The 19,301-nt window shown below is 56.9% G+C and overlaps 1 protein-coding gene across 3 annotated transcripts; it reads left to right on the top strand.

The window, feature by feature from the left end:
* Positions 1–8,885: 8,885 nt before the first annotated feature.
* Positions 8,886–18,925, top strand: Proz (protein Z, vitamin K-dependent plasma glycoprotein). 3 transcript variants are annotated; one of them, XM_013515592.1, is made up of 9 exons: positions 8,886–9,003; positions 9,814–9,977; positions 11,328–11,352; positions 11,586–11,699; positions 12,220–12,411; positions 12,787–12,872; positions 17,377–17,494; positions 18,198–18,376; positions 18,470–18,925. In XM_013515592.1, the coding sequence occupies exons 1-9, from the start codon at positions 8,934–8,936 to the stop codon at positions 18,710–18,712; spliced, it is 1,191 nt and encodes a 396-aa protein (XP_013371046.1). In that variant the 5' UTR covers positions 8,886–8,933; the 3' UTR covers positions 18,713–18,925. The 3 variants fall into 3 exon arrangements, with proteins under 3 accessions (XP_013371046.1, XP_005374011.2, XP_013371035.1); XM_005373954.2 differs by having other exon boundaries at positions 8,888–9,003; positions 12,220–12,351; positions 18,198–18,925; XM_013515581.1 differs by having other exon boundaries at positions 8,888–9,003; positions 18,198–18,925.
* The last annotated feature ends 376 nt before the right edge of the window (positions 18,926–19,301 follow it).

The raw sequence follows: 19,301 nt of genomic DNA, 5'->3' as shown, positions 1-19,301 counted from the left end.
GAGGCTGTGTCCGGTTCTGCGTGACACTGTTCCTGGGCAGGGCCACTCCCAGGGCAGCCGCCCACTGTAGTACTTAGAGCCCTTCCTGCCTGGCTGACCTTCCATGCCTGTCCCTGTCTCAAACCAGGCTGGAGACCCTCACAGGGGTGCGAGTTTTGTACCGGGTAAGGCCTCTGTTCTAGCTGGCATAGAGCCATCCCTGCCCCAGGCTGATTCTGTCCTTCAGGGACCTGACAGCTTTTCTCAGCCAGCCAAGTTCGATTTGTGATTAGGAGTTCAGACCAAGGCCCGCGCCTAAGACTAGGGCAAGGCATGAGTCCCAGGTGGGAGCCTGGGGCTCAGCACCGCTAGCTGGGCTGCATGCGGGCTTGCTCAGCCCCTGCCCCTTAGCAGTCAGCCTTCCCCCTGGGTGGTGACCTTGGCCAGCAGTGCTGGGCTCTTGCCCTGGCTTCAGTTGAGCCCCTGCAGAGTCTTTGCACATCCTGGTCCAGCCTCGGTCCAGGCACTGCCTTTCAGTCTGGGAATGGGTCCCTGTCAGTTCCTGGAACCTCCTGGCACCCCACTGGGCCCCTGAGCAAGGGTACTTGTGATAGGGTGTGAGGGCCCCCGACCCCTGTACTGGGCTGACTTAGCACTGTCCTAGGCCCTGAGCTTGGTGGTGGAAAAAGCCTGCGTGCTTGTGGCAGAGAGAACCAGCTGCCCAGATGGACCTACCCAGCAATTCCCAGAGTCCTGGCACAGTTTGCTTTTGCATCACTTCACTAAGCAAAGTTTAAAAGTTCTTGTGCAAAGCTCCCAACAGCCCAGCACCACATGGTGTTTTGTAAACGGATTTTGCAAGGTTAGGAGAAATCCGTGTGGACTGTTCTCAGCTTCCCAGAAAACGGGTCCGAGGACTGCAGTCCACATCCCCAGAGGCCTCAGGCATCCAGCACCTGCCACCTGCTCACCTGTGCCACGCACACAGCCCTCCAGTGGGGGACATGTGGGCTCTGGAGACATCATCCAGGCCGCCGTGACACGGGGCCCCATCCAGGTCCCCGAAGCAAACCAGCCAGGATACTGTTCCTAGGGAGCAGAGGTCGTGTGGATCCAGAGAGGGCCTTAAGTCAACGCCCTGTCTGTCACCGTCTGTGCCCTTCCCAGCTGGCCCCTGTCACAGACAGATGTGTGAACATGTGCATCTTGGGCACAGAGAGGAAACAGGACCCAGTGGGGACAGGACAGGGGAACCTCGCGGCCCAAAGGGCACAAACAGTACCTGCTGTGGCCCATCCAGAACAGGGTCCCAGCCCCTGTGGACAGGCAGGACATGGGGACATAGGGCTGTTCACCGGCTTTGAGAGTCTGGGGCTTGGTGGGTGGCAATCTCTGCACTGTCAGCGCCTGTTTGACCTTAGCAACGTCCGTCCTCAGGAAAACAGCACACTGATTCTGCCTCATCACCCCATGCCTGGGAGCTGCCCAGGTCAGGGCTGGTGTCTGGACAGGGATGAGGGGGTAAGAGGCTGAGAGTGGAGGGCAGCAGGTAAGGAACCAGGCCTGGTTCTCTCAGCTGAGCCTTGGGCTGAGCTGGCGACAACACAGCCAAGGCCCATCTCCCCTGCCACTGCTCCAGCTCCTCGGCAGCCGGACCCTTGAGGAGGCGCAAGGGATGTGTGGCCGGGGATCACCACAGCGGCAGAGCTCTGAGGGGCACCGAGCCCTGCTGCACCCAGCCTGCAGGTAGAAGTCGAGGAAACAGCCCTGGGAGCGAGGTGCCTTCTGTCTCAGGGAGGGGCACCCGGGCCGCAGAGGAGAGATCCACAGCTAGGCTTTCTGCAGCCATCTTACAGGGCAGGGCTTCGGTCTCATCAGCCTCGTGGCAGTCACAGCAGCCCGGGGCAGGCGAGCGCCATGTGAGTCCCCGCTGGGACGAGAATCAGTGAGAGGAGATGCTCCCCGAGGGCCTCAGAGCTGCACCGTGAAAGGAGCCATTAATGACAACAGCCAAAGTCAGCCTGACGGGACAAACGCTGGGGGACGGAACCTGGGGACCAAATGCTCAAGTGCTCTGCCCCTGATGCCACACACTGGGACTTCTCATGGTAGGAGGCCGACACTGGGGTCTCACTGAGCACAGCATTTAGCCTGACCTCATTGTGGGGGACATCAGGTAATACAGACTGAGGGCAGCCTGGGCTCCCCAAAGTGTCCACATCAGGCAGACCAGAGGGTGGGCCCACGATATCAGATGAGACCGAGGGAGGCCAGCGGCTGTGGTGAGAAAAGGGCCGCTGGCACCTGCTGGGCACGCACACATGAGGAGCGCTTGCCACAGGGGCCCAGGGACAGGAGCGCCGAAAGACAGCGCCACAAAGCAAGCTGTGCCAGTGCAGACCACGTGTCAGGGTGTCCAGCGTTCAGAGGCCGTACCTCACTGCCGAGCACCAGCCTAGGGCTCAAGGCCACACTGTTTGCACAGAATGTCCTGGTCAGTGTGCGAGTGGTGGTCCTTGCTGCAGGTATGCAGGCCTGACAGGAGGAGGAGGAGGTCCCACTGGGCAGGGTGGACATGGATGGGACTCAGAAGACCAAGAGGAGCTGCATGGGGGCTGTCCCCAAAGAGGGGCTGTGTGTCAGAGCCCTATGTGGGCAGCAGGCCACTGTGGCCAGAGTGTTAGGAGGGAGGGTTCCCTGATCCACGGCATCCCCACGGCAGGGTCTCCCACGGCCAGCACAGCCCTGGCCTCCAGTCCCCATGGGTCCCATTGTCCACCCAGGTTCGGCACAGACCAAGGGCACAAAGTTGCTCCTGGAGTCCGAGGAGGAAGAGGGTCAAGGGCCAGCGCCCTCTTCACATGGGAGGGCAAAGCCCCAGCCTTGGCCAAAGGGTCAGGAGAAGCCAGTCCTGGCCTCAGGCCACCAAGATGGACTTTGGCTGTTCCTAAAACAAGAGTTCCTGAGACACTGCCAAGCCCAGTACAGGGTCAGCACCAACCCAGGCCCCAGTTCCCAGAGAAAAACAAACAGAAACCCAGCCTGTGTGTGTGCAATAGCGGCCGCAGAGGACCAAAGGGTGGACTTTGGAAAGATCCAAGGTGGGTCAGCTCAGGACCCTTTTGTTACATGCATTTCGCCACAGTGAAAAATACATTCAGAACACCAGCGATCACAAAACAAAACCAAAAAAGACAGCCCAGACCCCAACCCTGAACATCAGGGTTAGCAGGGTGCTCCAGCCCTGCGAGGCCTCTCTGCATCATGGGGCCCCGCCTCCAGACAGGGACAGCGGCCAAGGCTGAGCAAGTGCAGCCCGAAGCCCCCAAGTTCAGCCCAGACCCAGTGCCTCACTCCACAAACGGTCAAGGAAGGTGGGGATGGCTCCACCCAAACCTGACTGTGGAGCCTTTGACAGCTCACAGGCCTGCTGGTTACTTTCGCCACTTTGGCTGAGACAGTGGAACGCAAGACCCCAGCTGTGTTCCCATGCAGCTTTTCTTGTGTGTCCTGCTGTGCCTCCCACAGTCCTCAGGGTAGTGAGGCAAGGCCCTGGTTGAGGGAGCCCAGGGCTCATGTTGACTGATTGTCATGGTGTAGATCAGAAATACCCCAAACCTTCCTGAGCTCAGAGGCAGGGCTTTGGAGAGGTGATTGGATCATGGGGTGCCATACTCATCAATGGATTGGCCCACTGATGGGGTCACCGATGTGCTGTCGAAGTGCAGTCTGGTAGGAGGAGGCAGTCCCCGGGGCGTGGCCTGGAACAGTTTGTCTCCCTTCTGGCTCCTCTCTTTTCTCTGCTTCCTGTTCTCCATGCCGCGAGCAGCGCTCCTCCACCAGGCCCTCCCACCACACCTTTCTGCCTTGGGGCCAGCTGACTGTGGATGTGAAATGTTGCAGAAAACCAGTATCAAACCAAGTGGAAGACTCTTTGCACTGAGGACTCAGAGGGCAACTTTTATTACACTAGCAGGCTGGGGAACCCACAGGCTCAAATCACCAACCCAGAGTCAGGTTTGTGCTCAATTTAAATATGGTTTCCAGAGGGAAGTACAAAGCTAATAGCAGGTTATTACATGATTGGTTACATGGAATACTAGAATTATGTCATATGTTGTCAGGCCGAATTGTACAGGGACATTCTGGGAGGGAGCGGGTCTGAGAAGAGCAGGTAGAGTTGAAAGTGTTCTTGACCGGGCCAGTCTTCCCAAAACATGACATCCTTGAAGTCTTGAAGCAAGTTGGAATCGCTGCATGTTTTTAAAACACAAATTGGACACAGTCAGTTTGACCCCGCACATTGTTAAGGAGCAACGTCTGGGCCTAGACAGTCAAGGCTAAATGAATGCAGTAAGCTAGCTACATGACATGCAGCAGGAGCCTGTGGTCGCAGGCCTAACTGATTTCTAACTTTTGCCATAATACACCTACAAGTTTGCTGTACTATAAGTATGCCCTTACAAAACTGTGATCCCAAATGACCTCTGCCCCGTAAGTGGTGGGTGTCAGGTACTGTGTCCCAGCCTTGAGAAAGTGGCTAGGACATGGACAAACCAACAGCGGAGGAAGGACACCTGGGTCCTCAGGGGAGTCCGCTTCACTGAAAGTGAATCCAGGTGGCAGCAGCGGAGGGGACAACAAAACATAAATACGTTCAGGAAGAACTGGCTCCCCCAGGGCAGCATCAGGACGCTACTGACTGTGAGACACCGCTAAGTTCAGAGACGCTGGGACACAAGGGAGGTCCGAGTGCTGGAGACATAGTGGCTACTTCAGGACACAGTGAGGCCATGGGACGAGGATGAGAGGGTCACACGCGGGAGGGGTGCTTATGTCCAGTTCTGCACATTCCTGTCAACAGCTCCAGCTGGGGACCTGCACAGAGGACACACAGAGCAGGACAGAGGAAGGAGCCCACAGCTCACAGGCAGGAAGACCTTTGCAGCCGTCCCAGACCTCGGGGCACTGCATCTGTGGGTCTCTCTGGAGGAGCAGGCCCTCGGTGAGGACTCAGGACGGCTTAGCAGCTCAAGCCTAACTGCCATGACTCGCTGCAGGGTGCTTGGCCCAAAACTGCTGTCACGGAGATGGCAGAAGAGACAAAGCAAAGCACTGCACAACACATTTCAGAATGTTGGTCACCCCTCACACCCGCATTTTGAAACCTGATCCCCATCCCAGTGGGGCCTTGCAGGGGCCCAAGGAGGGGAGGAGGGGTCTTGGGGTCACAGTCTGCACCAAGGGTTGGTGCTGTCCTCACCAGGAGGGGGCGCTGTTCCTCTCCCACACGTGAGAGTGCAGCGGGAGGGCCGGTCTGAACATCCTGGCTCCTTGTTCTCAGGCTTCTGGCCTCCAGAACTGTGAGGGACAAGATGTGGATGACGTGGCCCAGTCCTCATGTCATGGCCTGGCAGCCAAGTGGGCAGGCCAGTCACCCAGGGAGGCGCCTGCACCAGGGGCATGGGGCAGCACTCCTCAGAACCCCAAGCCCTGGTTTCCTGTTTTGAAGCAGCTCTTCATGGTTCTGAAATTATCCAGCAGGAGCATTTTTAGTGTGTGAATTTCCAGGAGGACCTTTGCCCCGACTGTAGTAGATTGACAACTGGTGGTCAACTTATAACCCCCAGCTGAACTGAGTAAGCATGGTGCCAGGTGTGGGAGGCCCACCTGGAGACTGTTGCCAGCAGCATAAGAGGCAGAAATGGAGAAGAAGTACGGCTATCGGGAGCTGAGAAAGGACTGCTGGGAGCTGGTAGAAGCTGTAGGGAGCTGTTGGTTCTTTTGGAGGAGCTTGTCATGCTGGCTTTCCTGATGAACTTGGCTGTTTTCATCCTCTGAGGAGCTCAGGACCTCATTGGCACTGAGAATAGCTTCAGTTCACTTTGAGGGAGCTCTGGTCCTCACTTTGAGCATCACTTCCTGGCTCTGGAGGGGAAGATGGTACACTTCCAGTCTCCTGGAGAAGCTTGCTGCACTGGCTTTCCTGATGGGAACTCAGCTGTCCTGATCCTTGGAAGAGCTCAGAAATTCACTGCTGCTGAGGATGGCTGTGGTACTTTTCAGGGGAGCTTTGGTTCTTATTTTGCGTGTCACTTCCTGGATTCAGTCAGATCCCTCAGCCTGCTAGCACAGATCCTTCATCCCACTGGCACAGACTTTCCAGATTCCACCACTGACCTTTGGACCTTCCAGCGCAGATCCGTGAAACAGGCCTGCATGAGATATTATTATGGGCTCTAGGCCTCCGGGTGGACTCCTGGGAGGCACTGTTATGGGCTCTAGGTCTTCAGCTGAACTCATGCAGGACATTGGCGTGGGATCCAGGGCCTCAGCTGGATTCTTGGGTCTTTAGAGTGTGGTCAGATTTCCTGGACTCTCTTGTTTGTGTATCATTCTTTGGGTGACTATTATAAATTATCTTATAAAATATGTGTTCTGTATGTTATTGTTTCCCCTTGCAAAAATAAGCCCCAAACCATGATACCGACCTTTCTCGGGAGGGACATGTGATGATTGCTGGGCTGGCTGTCACCTACCTGACCAACCCCAAGCATTATTAACTTCCATCCCAGCTTCCAAGTTATTTGACTCACCCAGTACTGATAAGCTTTAATGGCTTTTTTCCAACTTTTAAAGCAAATTTCATACCCTAAAGCTGTCAGTGTGTCTTTCTGTTTCCACTCTAATGGCCGCTCCAGACCCCTTGGTCACCACCATCCCTCTCTCCCGCCGTCTCCCTAGGAACCGGTCCCTAACTGACCCCACACCATACCAGGACCCTTCCTGGACAGCTCAGGCTCACTGTGTCCCCAAACCTCGCTTCTTCACTGTGCCTGGAGACCACGGTTCCCACACAGGCGCACAAGTTGTGTGTCACCACGAGTTCCTTTGCCAGGGACCCAGCTGAGTCCCACAGCCATGTGGCACCTTACTCCTCCCCAACCGGGCCAGGGCCTCCCAGGACTTCTCTCCCTCCTTCCAGCTTCCTCTGGAAGGTTCTGCCCCCCACAGTGGAGCCACCAGTCCTTTCAGGATGCAAAGCTCCCAACGTCTCTCTCCTGCCCCCTCTAGTGGCTTCCTAACACCTGCAAATAAACATCAAGTTCTGACCTCAGCCTAAGGGGCTTCCTCTGGGGCAGCAGATCTGGGGTATACACATTTGGGACAAATACAGCCCACCGCGTGCTCTTGCAAATAAAGCTTTATTGGTACACATGCCCACTGCTCAGTTGCTGGTGTCTGCAGACATTCTCCCTCCTCCCTGTGCCTACAGCTGTCGCACCCCCCTTTGCCACTCCCCATAGCCCCCTGAGGACAGGACAGCCCGCCTTAGGCTCCTCCCACCACCCCCAGGGTTAACTTGTTTGGCTCTGACAGGAGGTGCAGTCAGCTGTCACCCTTGGTGCCCTCCCCCCAACCTCCATAGGCTGAGGAAGTGGAGAAACAACCCGGAATGCAGCAGGGATGGAGGAGGGTCCCAGCCAGTTGTTAATGTCAACAGCCTCCAGTCAGCTGTGATGAGCACGGCCCTCTCCAGTGTTCCCTGTTTCGACCCCATTTTTCACTGTGACATAATAGCTGTCCATCAAACTGCCACATCTCCCAGTGTTCTGTTCACTGCCACCACCGTGACAGCTGCCACCATGCTGGACCATCACACCTGCTCTGGGAGGTATCTGCCCCGCTCGAATTTGAACTGAGCAATGGAAATGAATAGGAGCCAATCAGTAGGCTCAAACCCAGACCAATCAACAGGCTCAAGCTTGGATCAATCACAGGAAGCCTGAATTTGGATCAATCTGCAGGCCTGAATTTGGGCCAATCTGCAGGCCTGAATTTGGGCCAATCAAGGGCCTGAGGCTTCCTTTTTATGCAGCACTCCCCTGCACTGACTGGCCGGGCCTGAAGGGCGCCTTCTGGGGTGCTGACCCCACCTTGGGATGCAGCACAGGTCCCATCCAAGCAAAGCTCCACTTGTGATTCTGTGTCATCTGCTCGTGACTCACTTCTCAGGCACTGTGGGCTCTAAAGGTCCCATAAGCACAGGTGGTGAGGACACAGCAGTTACTTTACAGAAAGAGCCGCGGGCTGTCCACCCAGAGGAGCTCAGGGACCAGCATCCCACAGACAGCGGGACCAGGAATGGCACAGCGCTGGCACTGGTGTGCCCAGTTGAGCTGCAGTTTGCCATTTCAGGGTTTCTTCCCAGCTGGTGGGGGACGTTGGTGCTGAGGAGCTGAAGGCTTGGCACAGACTGCTTGCTCCACAGCCAGACCCTCACTCTCCATGGAGAGCCTGCTTCCCTCTCCAGCCAGAGGTCCTCTGCCCACCGCCTGCACACCCCACAGCCCACAGCGAGCTGCTCCTCACACAGAGCTGCGCCCCAGCCCTGTCCCCACCCCATGCTGGCCTCAGGCCCACTCTTCTTCAGGGCCCACAGGGGCTGTACCTGTGTCCAGGGTTCCGCCCCAGGCAGCTCCCTGAGTAGCCCCTCCAGTCCCACAGAGATTGTCAACAGCACCCTCTCTCCTGTGTGCAGGCTCCACATCACTGCACCTGCTCACAGCTGCACCTGGGCCAGCACCTGGACACACAGCCCCCAGAGGGTCCTGGGACACACAGCCTGGAGCTCCTGCCCAGCATCCTCTGTCACCTGGTCTTGCCACTGGCCCTCTGCGGGGCTCCCCATCCCTCTTTTCTGTGATTCCCCACTGGTCTCCTGGGGGCTGCCCAACATCTGCTGGTGGACACAGAAGGCCCAGAAAGGAAGGTGCCTTGAGTGTCTGTCCCATTCCTCCTGTCCACATGAGTTTCTCTGGCCGTGAGCCCCTCTGTGTGGTCCCAGTGCCTGTGGACGGGGCCCCTCCTGACCTCCCTGTCTCTCCTGCACCTCCCAGGGCTGGACTTTGGCTGTTTGATCATCTGGCCCTGCTGGGTCAGCTCTGATCAGCATGGCCGGCCGCGTCCCACTGCTCCAGGGCCTCGTCCTCCTCCTCCTCTCCCACCAGGCAGAACTGTCAGGTAGGCACTGGCCAGTCGGTCGCAGAGGATGCTTTTCAGGAGCAGGCAGCCCTGAGGCACAGCCTTGCTGTTTCTCCCTCCCAAGGGCCTCTGGGTCTCAATGTCCTTGGCAACGAGTTGGTGGGAATGGTACTGTGGGCTTGGGCCTCCCTAGCCATGCTGAGATGGAACACAGGACACAGGGATGGGGACATGCCCAGGCTGGAGGACAGGACAGGGTGCCAAAGAGGATCTCAGCTTGGCTGGGAGGTTCCCTGAGCCCAGGTGAAATGTTAAGAGGCCACGGCTCAGGATAGCAGGGAGCAGCTAGATGGGGGTCTCAGATCTCAGTGGTCTCAGCACCTCCCCCGATAGCTGCATTGTGCCAAGTGACACGTCACAGCAGTCCAAGCCCTTGGCAATGAGTGCATGACCAGCCGTGTCCTGCTGCTCCGAGGCCTCATCCCCCCGTGCGACACACTTGGTGGCCGTGTGGCTATAGCAAGGTGCAGCCCAGACTTCAGTTTTGGCAACAGCAAGATCAGAACGTACCAGGACCCAGTGAAGTTTAAGTGGGCAGGGTGGTGACCTTCTCCAGCTCCAGGTTGACAGAGTCCAGCCTCTCTGGGCCCTGGAATCTCCATCCATAAGACACCAGTGTCCAGATTCACAAAGGCTGCCCACACCCAGCAAACAGGAAGTGGCCATACGGCCTCGAGACAGTGACCAGGCCAGGTGCTGCCCTCGAGGCTGACAGGGCCCCGCAGGATGCAGCATCCCCACGCTCGGGGCCCCTGCTGACGCGCCCTGCGCTCCTCCCTTGCCACGCAGTGTTCATTCCGGCCTCAAGCGCAAACCAAGTTCTGCTCAGGTGGAAGCGTGCTGGCTCCTACATCCTGGAGGAGCTCTTCGAGGGCAACTTGGAGAAAGAATGTTACGAAGAGATCTGTGTGCATGAAGAGGCCAGAGAAGTGTTTGAAGATGATGCCGCCACGGTACAAATGCCCGCCTAGAGCTCCACTTCTGTCGGGTTGGGGCTTTGGGTCCAACCTAAGGGAAGAGGAAATGTCTTAGGCTGCACCAAAAATAGATAATAGCGTTAATGTTCACCAGAAATGAAACTCGTTTTATTTTATTTGCAATAAAAAAACAGGGCAGCAGCTTGAGACAGCTCTTCCTCAGAGGTAAGCGTGAGCAGTTAGTAGAGGAATGGGACTCAGAAGCAAGGGGATCCAGCCTGTGGGCGGAATCACTGCTACCCCGTGCTTCCTTGTCAAAGGGATTGAGGAGGACGGGCTGGGGCCCCCCTCAGTGTCAGCACTCGCCTGGCCTGCTTGAGGCCCTGGCTTCCACCCCAGCACTGAAAACACTTGAAAATATAATCATCTTCCTCTCTACATAGAAAGAAAATTCTCATAATCTGTACTTTGAACGAAGTAAACGATCGTCTCGCACACGTGACTGCAGGGCTACTCTGAATAACGTTGGTCAGACTTGCCATTCAGTTATGCACAGGCTTAGCAGCAGACACAGGTCTGAATCCTGAGGCTGAATATTTGCACAAAGTCGTTTCAGAATGCACCAGCACAAACTCAATACCTTTCCCAGCAGGGCTGGGTTCGGGGTAGGGTGCTTGTCCTCGGTTTGATGCACAGCCCTGAAAAAAATTTTCATCTTCACATATAAAGGTAGCAACACTTAAATTACAGTCTCTCAAATGCATGTCCCAAGGGGACTTTTCTGAAACTGCCCATCTTTAACGTGGAGAAGAGAAAGTCATAAGCAAGTGAAAAGATCAAGCATTTTCGGAGGGTTCTGTCCTGAATTTCAGTTTCCAAACTCTGGGTAAGGGAAGCTGCCCTGGTCCAGTGCTCCTGAGGTCCTTCCAGGGGCGAGGGGCCGAAGGTGGCAAGGGATGGTGTGGGTCACACGCCTGTCCCATCAAGGGCTCCTGATGCCTAGATGCCCCCACCCAATACTACCCCACAAAAAAAACCATCGATGTGCATCTCCAGTGCACAGCCAGCGCTGTGAGCAGGGGCCATGGGACTGCCCTGGGAGGGAGGTGACAGAGTGAGGGCAGAGTTTGTGTCCCTGTCATGTGCTGTCACCTTCCTCAATTGGGCCAGGATACAGACAGGGAGTGGAAAAAGGAGCAGACTAGGTTACATTCGCGTTAAGTAAGTATGAATTCGACAGAAATCAGTAGGCTGTTAAATAGATGTAAAGATTAGCTCAATCTTTGTTCCCCATAATATTCTGCTGCTAGGTGAATTCAACCAGCGTTGTCTTCTGGGAACAGAAAAGGCTTGCTTTTGTGACTTATCTGCATTTTTCTTCCCCAGGGTGCATTCTGGAGAGAGTACAGGGGTGAGTAGCTTCCTATCCTTCCTGGGAGAGGGAGCAGGACGCCACATCAGGCCAGGTGAACGCTGTCCCCCGTGCCCCAAGAAGAGCGTCTCAGAGCCCAGGACCATGGGAGGGCGGCCCTGGGGTGGGGGAGGAGGTGTGACAGGAAGCGCTGGGGTCCTCAGACCTCAGGCTGGAGGTCGATGGAGGGCAAGGGAAATGGGCACCCAGCAGAGCCCATCCCTGTCCCTCAGGCGGCTCCCCGTGCATCTCCCAGCCCTGCCTCAACAACGGCTCGTGCCACGACACCATCCGCAGCTTCACCTGCACCTGCTCGCCAGGCTTTGAGGGCAGGACCTGTGCGCTGGGTGAGCAGGGCCCTCGGGGGTTCTCAGGCTCAAGCCCTCTCCGGCCGCCCGCCCGGCCGGTGGTGGCACAGTGGCGGGCACCTCAGAGGGCGGACGCAGAGTCACAGCGGACAGGCATCCAGGGCGTGGCACGATGTGCTCGGGCAGACAGAGCCTGCTTTGCACTCGGGGCCACCTCCTCTGAGCCCTGTCTCCACTTCATCTCCTTGGCATCCCCGGGGGGTGCTCAGAAGGGGCTGGCCGCATCCCTCCCGGTGCCCCAGCCTCCCCTCAGAGCTTTGCGGAGCCCTGCCTGTCCCACCCCTTCTCCACGAGGCAACTCAGAGAGCCCCAAAGGGGACATCGTGGCTGAGGAAGCAGGCCTGCGAGTGGCCACGCACACGGGCAGCACGGTGCGGTGTCTCCTCAGGACAAACAGTGTGCGCCCTGCCCCTTCTGTGCTTAGGGTGGGTGAGCGTGGGGAGCTTCACACAGGGACGCTGGGATGGAGGGCGATGATGAGATGCCTGTCCCTTCTCAGCTAAGAACCGATGTCATCCAGAGAGGCCCGATGGGTGCCAACACTTCTGCCACCCGGGGGAGGCGTCCTACACCTGCAGCTGCGCAGAGGGCCACAAGCTGGGCAAGGACCGGAGATCGTGTGCTCCACACGGTGATCCCCCCCTCCCGTGGGGGCGGCTAAGTGCACAGTGGCACACACCTGTAACCCTAGGTACTCGGGAGGCTGAGGCAGGAGGGCCGCAGGTTCAAGGCCAGCCTGAGGAACTCAGTGGTAGGGCACCTGCCTAGTAGAAGCGGGTGCTTGTCTGCGGTGAGGGACGGCTGACTCAGCCCACAGCACTGGCCTCCATGCTGGAGCCGAAACTGTGCCTATGGCGCCCCGCTTGTCCCGAATGAGTCTTGCCTGTCTCCTGTCATCTGCTCGGCACAGTGAGTGCGGAGCCGGGGTCCAACCCTGCCCGGCCCTCCACATGCACACATCGCCCCAAACCTCCAGCCTCGAGACTGGTGTACGGGATGCGCTGGGGGTGAGGCCACGGTGCGTGGGAGACGCTGATTTTCTTCTTCTGTCACTGCCACAATGCAGAGCAGTGCGCGTGCGGGGTCCTGACTTCCCAACACGGCAAGACGGCAGACAGCAGCAGGCTGCATCTGCCCCACTTCCCTTGGCAGGTAACCAGTGCTTTGCCAGCAGCTTCGTTGAGGCAGGGCGTTGAGGGGCAGGCCTATAATCCCAGCCCTCTAGGAGGCTCAGGCAGTATTGCAAGTTTTAGCGCAGCCTGATTCCCTTAGTCATCACCTAGCTGGCATGAAGGTGAAGAGGACAAGCTGAATCTTCATCTTTTTGGTACGGGGGTCGAACCCAGGGCTTTGCCGCCAAGACAGTCACACACTGTGACCTCGCTCTTAAGTCCTCACCAATCTTCGTCTCATTCCAGCACTTTTTTAGTTGGTGTGCAGTTAACACATAATTTCGTTCTGGGAAATCAGTGGGTCTGTAGAGTGTGCTTGATCATTCCAACAACTTTCCTCCCTACCCGTTCCCTCCAGCAGGTCTGTCCCCGTCCCCTACCCCTCTCCTTCATTTTACTCTTGCACTTACTGACATGCTGGGTCTCTCAAGGGTAAGGGAAATGAGCGGGAAGTACCCTCCGTGTCTGACTTCTTTCCCCCACTGTCGGCCACCCGGGAGCGGCAGGAGCTCCAGAGCCAGCCCTGCGTGCCCACATTACTTGCTCTACGCAGAGCACGCATGGGTCACACCACATGCAGGGTGCCGGGCCACATCCGACGCTGGCTGCCTGTGCTGGGCGCCGCACAGCCAGGCTTCCCCTGAAGTCTCTTTGGCCTCGTTCCTGTGCCTGTTCCTCCCCTCTTCTCCGAGGACTGATCTCGAGGTGAAGAGTCCTATGTCCAGTTCTGTGTGGTTGGTCCTGACCTGTGGGCCTCAGACCGGCTCGGCGGCGGCCCACGGTGCTTCTCGTCCTGGTAACTCCAGCACCTCAGTTACCTATCGGGCTGGACCTGACTCTTCTCTTGCGTCTTAAAAATGACGCCACAGAACAGGTCTCCTACTTCCTTTGCTGTGGCTTTATGCCAGAAGTATGGGCTCTGATTCCCGCTGGCCCCTCCCCCAGCAGACCTGTACCTTCTGCCTATACCCAGTGTTGCACCCAGAAGGAACGGTGCACTCACCTAGAACCTTCTACGAGCCACACTGCAGGCAGGTGAAATTAACTTTGATCACATCTTTTAATCCAATCTACGTAAACACTACTTCCACATGTGGTGAACGGAAGGCTCACTACCATGCTTTGTCCTTTTCATCCTGAGTGTTCAGCTCCACAGTGCTTTGCACTGGCGCAGAGCGCGCCCCCCGGCCCCGCCACACTTGGTGCTCTGCCTGTGTGGGCAGCACAGCTCAGCTGCTCCTGAGGGCTGAGGCTCAGAGCAGCTCTGTCCAGCGTGGCCATTCTGGCAGCAGCAGGGACCAGAAGAGACCAGGGCAGAATGCAGGCTAGACATGAGGGCCGCCTGAGGCAGAGGGCACAGAGCGAGGGGAAGGGACAGGCGTTGCTCACCTGACGCGCCTCTCCCTCGTCTCCCACCCCATCCTCGCTCCTCTGCCTCTCACTGCCACATCTGGACAGCGGAGGGCAGGCGTCGGCACGTGGCTCAGGACGCCGTCAACCCTCCAAGGTGGTGACTGGCAGCACTAGCCACGGCGTCGCCATCTGTGTCCCAGGTGCTCAGGGAGTGGCAGCTCAGGTGGTGCGCACGCTCGACCCTGTGCAGTGCAGCACGCTGGGAGCACGCAGGCTTAGTGTTATCTATTCCTACTACAGTCCTAGACATGGTTCAGGGCTCCCTGACTGAGCATATGGAATTTTCCGAAACAAACTGAGAGAAGAGCCAGCCTGGCCAGGGGACCGAGTTGAAAATTACCCAGAATTGCGAAACTGCTCACTCCAGGGAAGAAGCTGGCCCTCTGCTGTCGTGGGTTGCTGATGTCTAGCAGGGAGTGGTGTGCAGCCACCTCACCCACCCACAGTGGTGGGTCAGCCCTGTGGGGACAGCGAGGCTGGGTCAGGCCCAGAGCAGAAGGTGGCCCACTGAGAGCACAGGGTTCTAGAAGGGAGGCTGAGAAGCCCCGCGCTCTGCGCCACCTCTTCCACTCGGGGCACCTGCAGGGCTGGTGCTGGCCATGGGTGTGCATCTGTCCCTCACCCCTCAGCCCCTCTCGTGTCTCCATGTCTCGGCCTGGTAATGCCCCCCTCTGAAGTCCCCACTGCCTGAAGTCGGTACAGACACTGGCACCGCCTGCTTATCAGTGTGGCCCTGGAGTTTTCCCCATCTTCTACTTTTGCAAATTTGTGTTTAAAATGTGCTTCTTGTCTGTCGGAAGCAGCAGGCAGACCCCTGCCTGTGGGGGCTGTCCAGAACAGTGACGGTGAATCATGTAGAGGGAGCACCCAACGGCAACCCAAACCCACCTACTTATCGCAAAGTGCCAACGCTGCAATTAAACCTGAACACTGAGGCTTCCGTTTGGAAAAAAGCTCTACATTACCACCTTTTGTCTTAAAAGAAAAACACAGTGCATGCCACAGGTCTGCCAGCACTGATCAACGATTGCATGGACTGCGTGTCGGCTAGCCGGGGCACTCCCCTCGTGGTTTGTACTCTGTGTCTCTCCTGCCCTTTCTTCTCCAGCCTCTGCTGCCTGTGGTTCATGACCCCACCCGTCTCCTGTGGGCTCATCGTGGGCTCCCAGACTCCTGTGGCTTGAAGGTGGCCTGAGGTTTGCCACCCTGTGTGGCTTCCACAGCCCTCTGCCTCCCCGCACTGAGTGCCTGCCCTCCCCACCCTTCCGGGCGCGCGATTGCTTGTTTCACTTCTGCAGATGCTAACAGTGCCACCCCCTCAGAGCCAGGCGTGTCCAGGGTGCACCCTGGAATCCCAGCCCCTTGGGAGGCTGAGGTAGGAGGATCACCAGTTCAAGGCCAGCCTGGGCAACTTAATGAGACAGGCCCCACCTCAAAATAAAGTGCCACACTGTATTTAATTAGTTTTGGTTAAGCGGTATCCTGTAAAGATACTAAAGCAGCAAGACAGGAGACTTGCAAGTGTCCTGGGATGTGCCTGTCAATGGACGTGCATGTGGAGTAGACATGGTTCCTACCCACTGTCCCACCCACAGTCCAAGGGGACCTTGCCCTGGTGCCTCCCCTCTGCTGAGAACTCCGGCATCTCCTGTGCTCTGGGTCACGGGAGGGAAAGTCCTGGCTTTGTCTGTGGAGGCCCAAATTCCTTCATCCTCAGAACCGGCAAACTGCCCCTTCCTCTCTGCAGACTCACAGCCATCGCCTGCCCTCTTCCTCCCACTGCCCTTTCCCTGTGCTGCCTGGATGGCTTTCTGCCAGCCTTGGTGCCACACAGCAAGCTGATGCATCTGCTGCTATCCATCCCGAGGCTCTTGCGTCTGGGGTTACCAGTCTGGGAACTCTTACCCAAGTGCTCAGATACACACAAGTGATTCATTTTCCCAAGGCCTTGTGCTTTGCAGGATTTATGGAGACTAGGCTGCACTTCCCTAACCCAAACATATGAAATGCTTCAAGGCCCAAAACTTTCTGAATGTCATGGCAGGGTTAAAAAAGTTGGACTTTGAAGCATCTCAGATTCTGGATTTTAGGAGCACCGCTGGTGTAGTGGTATCATGCAAATTCCCAGATTCCAGATTTTCAGATTGGGGGTGCTCAACTTACAGTTTAAATTTGGAGAAATTCTGGCCATTATCTTGTCAGATGTTTCTTGGGTCCCTGCCCTCTCCTAGGACACAAGGTACCTGCCACTTAGGCTGTCTGAATCCGAAGCCCAGACAGTCCAGTCATTTGACACATCTCTGCCTGTGTCCACCCGGGTCATTTCTCTTGCTGGGTCCTGAGTTTCCAGCCTTCGTTTTTTGCAGTCGGCTCTGCCATCAGTCCCATCGTACTCAGCGCCCTCTACAGCTTGTGCTCTTTGCCTCTCCTTCACTTTGTGGCTGGAACACTGTCCCCACATCTCACTACTGTCAGCCCAGTGTGGGCCTCGGTCCCATTCCTCTGCTGCCTGCTGACCTGCGGTGGGCGGCAGGCACCGTGTTTTACCCTGGCAGGAGCCAGATCACACCATGCTCTGTAAGTGCACTTATGTGTTGCTCTGGGGTTCGGGTCAGCCATAGGGTTATGTCATCCACTGGCTACTGCTTTTAGGACATGGGTAGGACAACAGCAGCACTCCGCACAGGGCCTGTTTACTCACCAAGGGAGGCCCCTGTGTTCACCTAGCAGCCTTGCCACGAGGGCAGGATGGGCCCCAGTGTCAGCCCGTGTGAGCTGTGTCACGATTCTCTCCCCAGGTTTTCACTGCCCCAGCTGTCCTCTGTCCACACACTGGTCAGGGCGGGCAGGTGGACCTGACAGGTGTTCCTCCACCTGGGCTGGGGCAGGTTTACCTGGCAGACAGATGCTTGTGATGCCAGGATCTGCTCAAGGTCCAGTAGCCCTTTTCAGGGCAGGGTGGGACACACGTGGTAACCGCCATCCATGGAGCCACATCCTTGGCCACCGGCTCGACCGCCCCAACCCTGCACGTGCCCTCAGCTGTCCCAGGTCTGTTTTGTTTTTCAAAGGTCAAACTGACAGATTCCCAAGGGAAAGGCTTCTGCAGTGGTGTCCTCATCCAGGAGCGTTTCATACTGACAACAGCACAGTGCTCACTGTCACACAGAAACATCAGTGTCAAATCAAGTAAGTATTTTTTGTGAGTGTTTATAAGATCACACTGGAAGAACAACTTGTTTCTAATGCAAGACTGGACTGAACAGAGCGTCAGTGGTACTGAGATAGTCAAAAGATGGGAAAGCACACGCAGAATACACAGAACACCCTGAAGGACATCTGGGCAGCAGCAGGTGAGGGCTGACTCATACTTAGCAGGAGGACGATAAAAGCTATAAAAAGTGACTTCTTTTGACATCAAAAGGGAACAGCGCTGTGGGGGACAGAGCTGGCAGGTCAGGCCTGGCCCAGCCCCTTGCATGTGGCACTCAGGGGGTAGTGCCACCCATCCCCATACAGATCTGTGCTGTTTCCTCATCCAGCTGGGCAGTAGCTTCTCTCCCTGGGCAACTGGGAAGTCCCTGTAATAAAATCTCAATGTGCTCAGTAAAAAATGTGAAGGACTTCAAAGGAAATATATTTTCACTCTTCCCCATAAACTGGATTTAACAGAATAGCCTGAAAACCCTTCAGAGCAGGTAAGTTTCGACGAGTCTGGAGCGGCTCCTCCTCGCTGCTCCTACTTTCCATTTCTCCAGAGTAAGAGAACTCGCTGCCTGCAGGGAGGGAGTGCGACCAGGCCTCAGGAGCAGTGGGACCGTCCTGTGACCGCTGTCACATGTGGCCTCCCTGGGCGCTCAGCCTCTGAGCGGTCTCTCTCACCCGATTCCAGGTCCTGCCGGGCCAGGTGAGGCCCCGTGGACGGCCAGGGTCAGGCGTGCTCATGTGCACACACACTATGACGCAGAGTCAGGCCAGAATGACATCTCCCTGCTGGAGCTGGAGCGGCCTGTGCGGTGTCCCGGATCGGGGCTCCCCGTGTGCACCCCTGAGCGGGACTTTGCCGAGCAGGTCCTTGTCCCAGGGACAGTGGGTGTCCTCAGTGGCTGGACGATCAATGGCACCAATCTGGGCGACATGCTCATGACCCTGCCGGTCACACAGGTGGATGGGGAAGAGTGTGACCGGGCCCTGAATGTCACAGTCACCACCCGGATGTGCTGTGAGAGGGGCCGCACAGTAGCCGGGCCGTGGGCGGCAGGAAGCGTGGTCACCAGAGAACACAAGGGCACCTGGTTCCTCACGGGGATCCTGGGCTCGTCGCCACCAGCACAGCCGCAGGCAGCCACGTTTCTTGTCATCAAGGTCTCGAGATACACGCTGTGGTTCAAGCAGACAATGAGATGACCAAGACTGAGCCAGAAAGGGTAGGTCACGAGGCAGAGCTCCACACAGGGAGACGAGAACGCTTCGCCCCACGGCACTGCATGTCAGCATGAGGCTGTGCTTCTGAATCACCACTGAGAACATGGACATTCCTTTTCTTGGAGGTTTCATCTAAACCAAGACCTTAGAAAAAAACTAGATACATTAAGGAGTAAAACCATCAGTCGTAAACCAGCTGTTTCCCGACTGTCTCTTCTGTCACAAGCCACACACACACACACACACACACAAACTTCAACACTCTCCCGGTTTCCTCAAGCCCTCCCCTAACGCAAGCAAGCAAGCATGGACTCAAAAGGAACCACTAATTACACAGAGGGCCACCTCCTAACCTGGCTTGGCCACCACCTGCCAATGTGCTTGAGCAGGTGCTCAGCACAGGAGGAGCACTGGAGAAGCTGTCAGGGAAGAGGCAGCAGTGTAGGGGCGGGTGTGGTGGGCCCATCCCTACTGCAGCTGCTCCCTGCGAGCGGACGCGCAGCTTCCAAGCTTGGTCAGTTGGCAGAGATGAGCAACAGTAGTTTTCTTCTTAAGCCAATGTTTCATGAAC

This window comes from Chinchilla lanigera, unplaced genomic scaffold (assembly GCF_000276665.1).
Source record: "Chinchilla lanigera isolate Chin_1 unplaced genomic scaffold, ChiLan1.0 scaffold00003, whole genome shotgun sequence".
Classification (NCBI taxonomy): domain Eukaryota; kingdom Metazoa; phylum Chordata; class Mammalia; order Rodentia; family Chinchillidae; genus Chinchilla; species Chinchilla lanigera.
The sequence above is the reverse complement of the archived record's forward strand: the minus strand, read 5'-3'. Positions and strand labels throughout refer to the sequence as shown.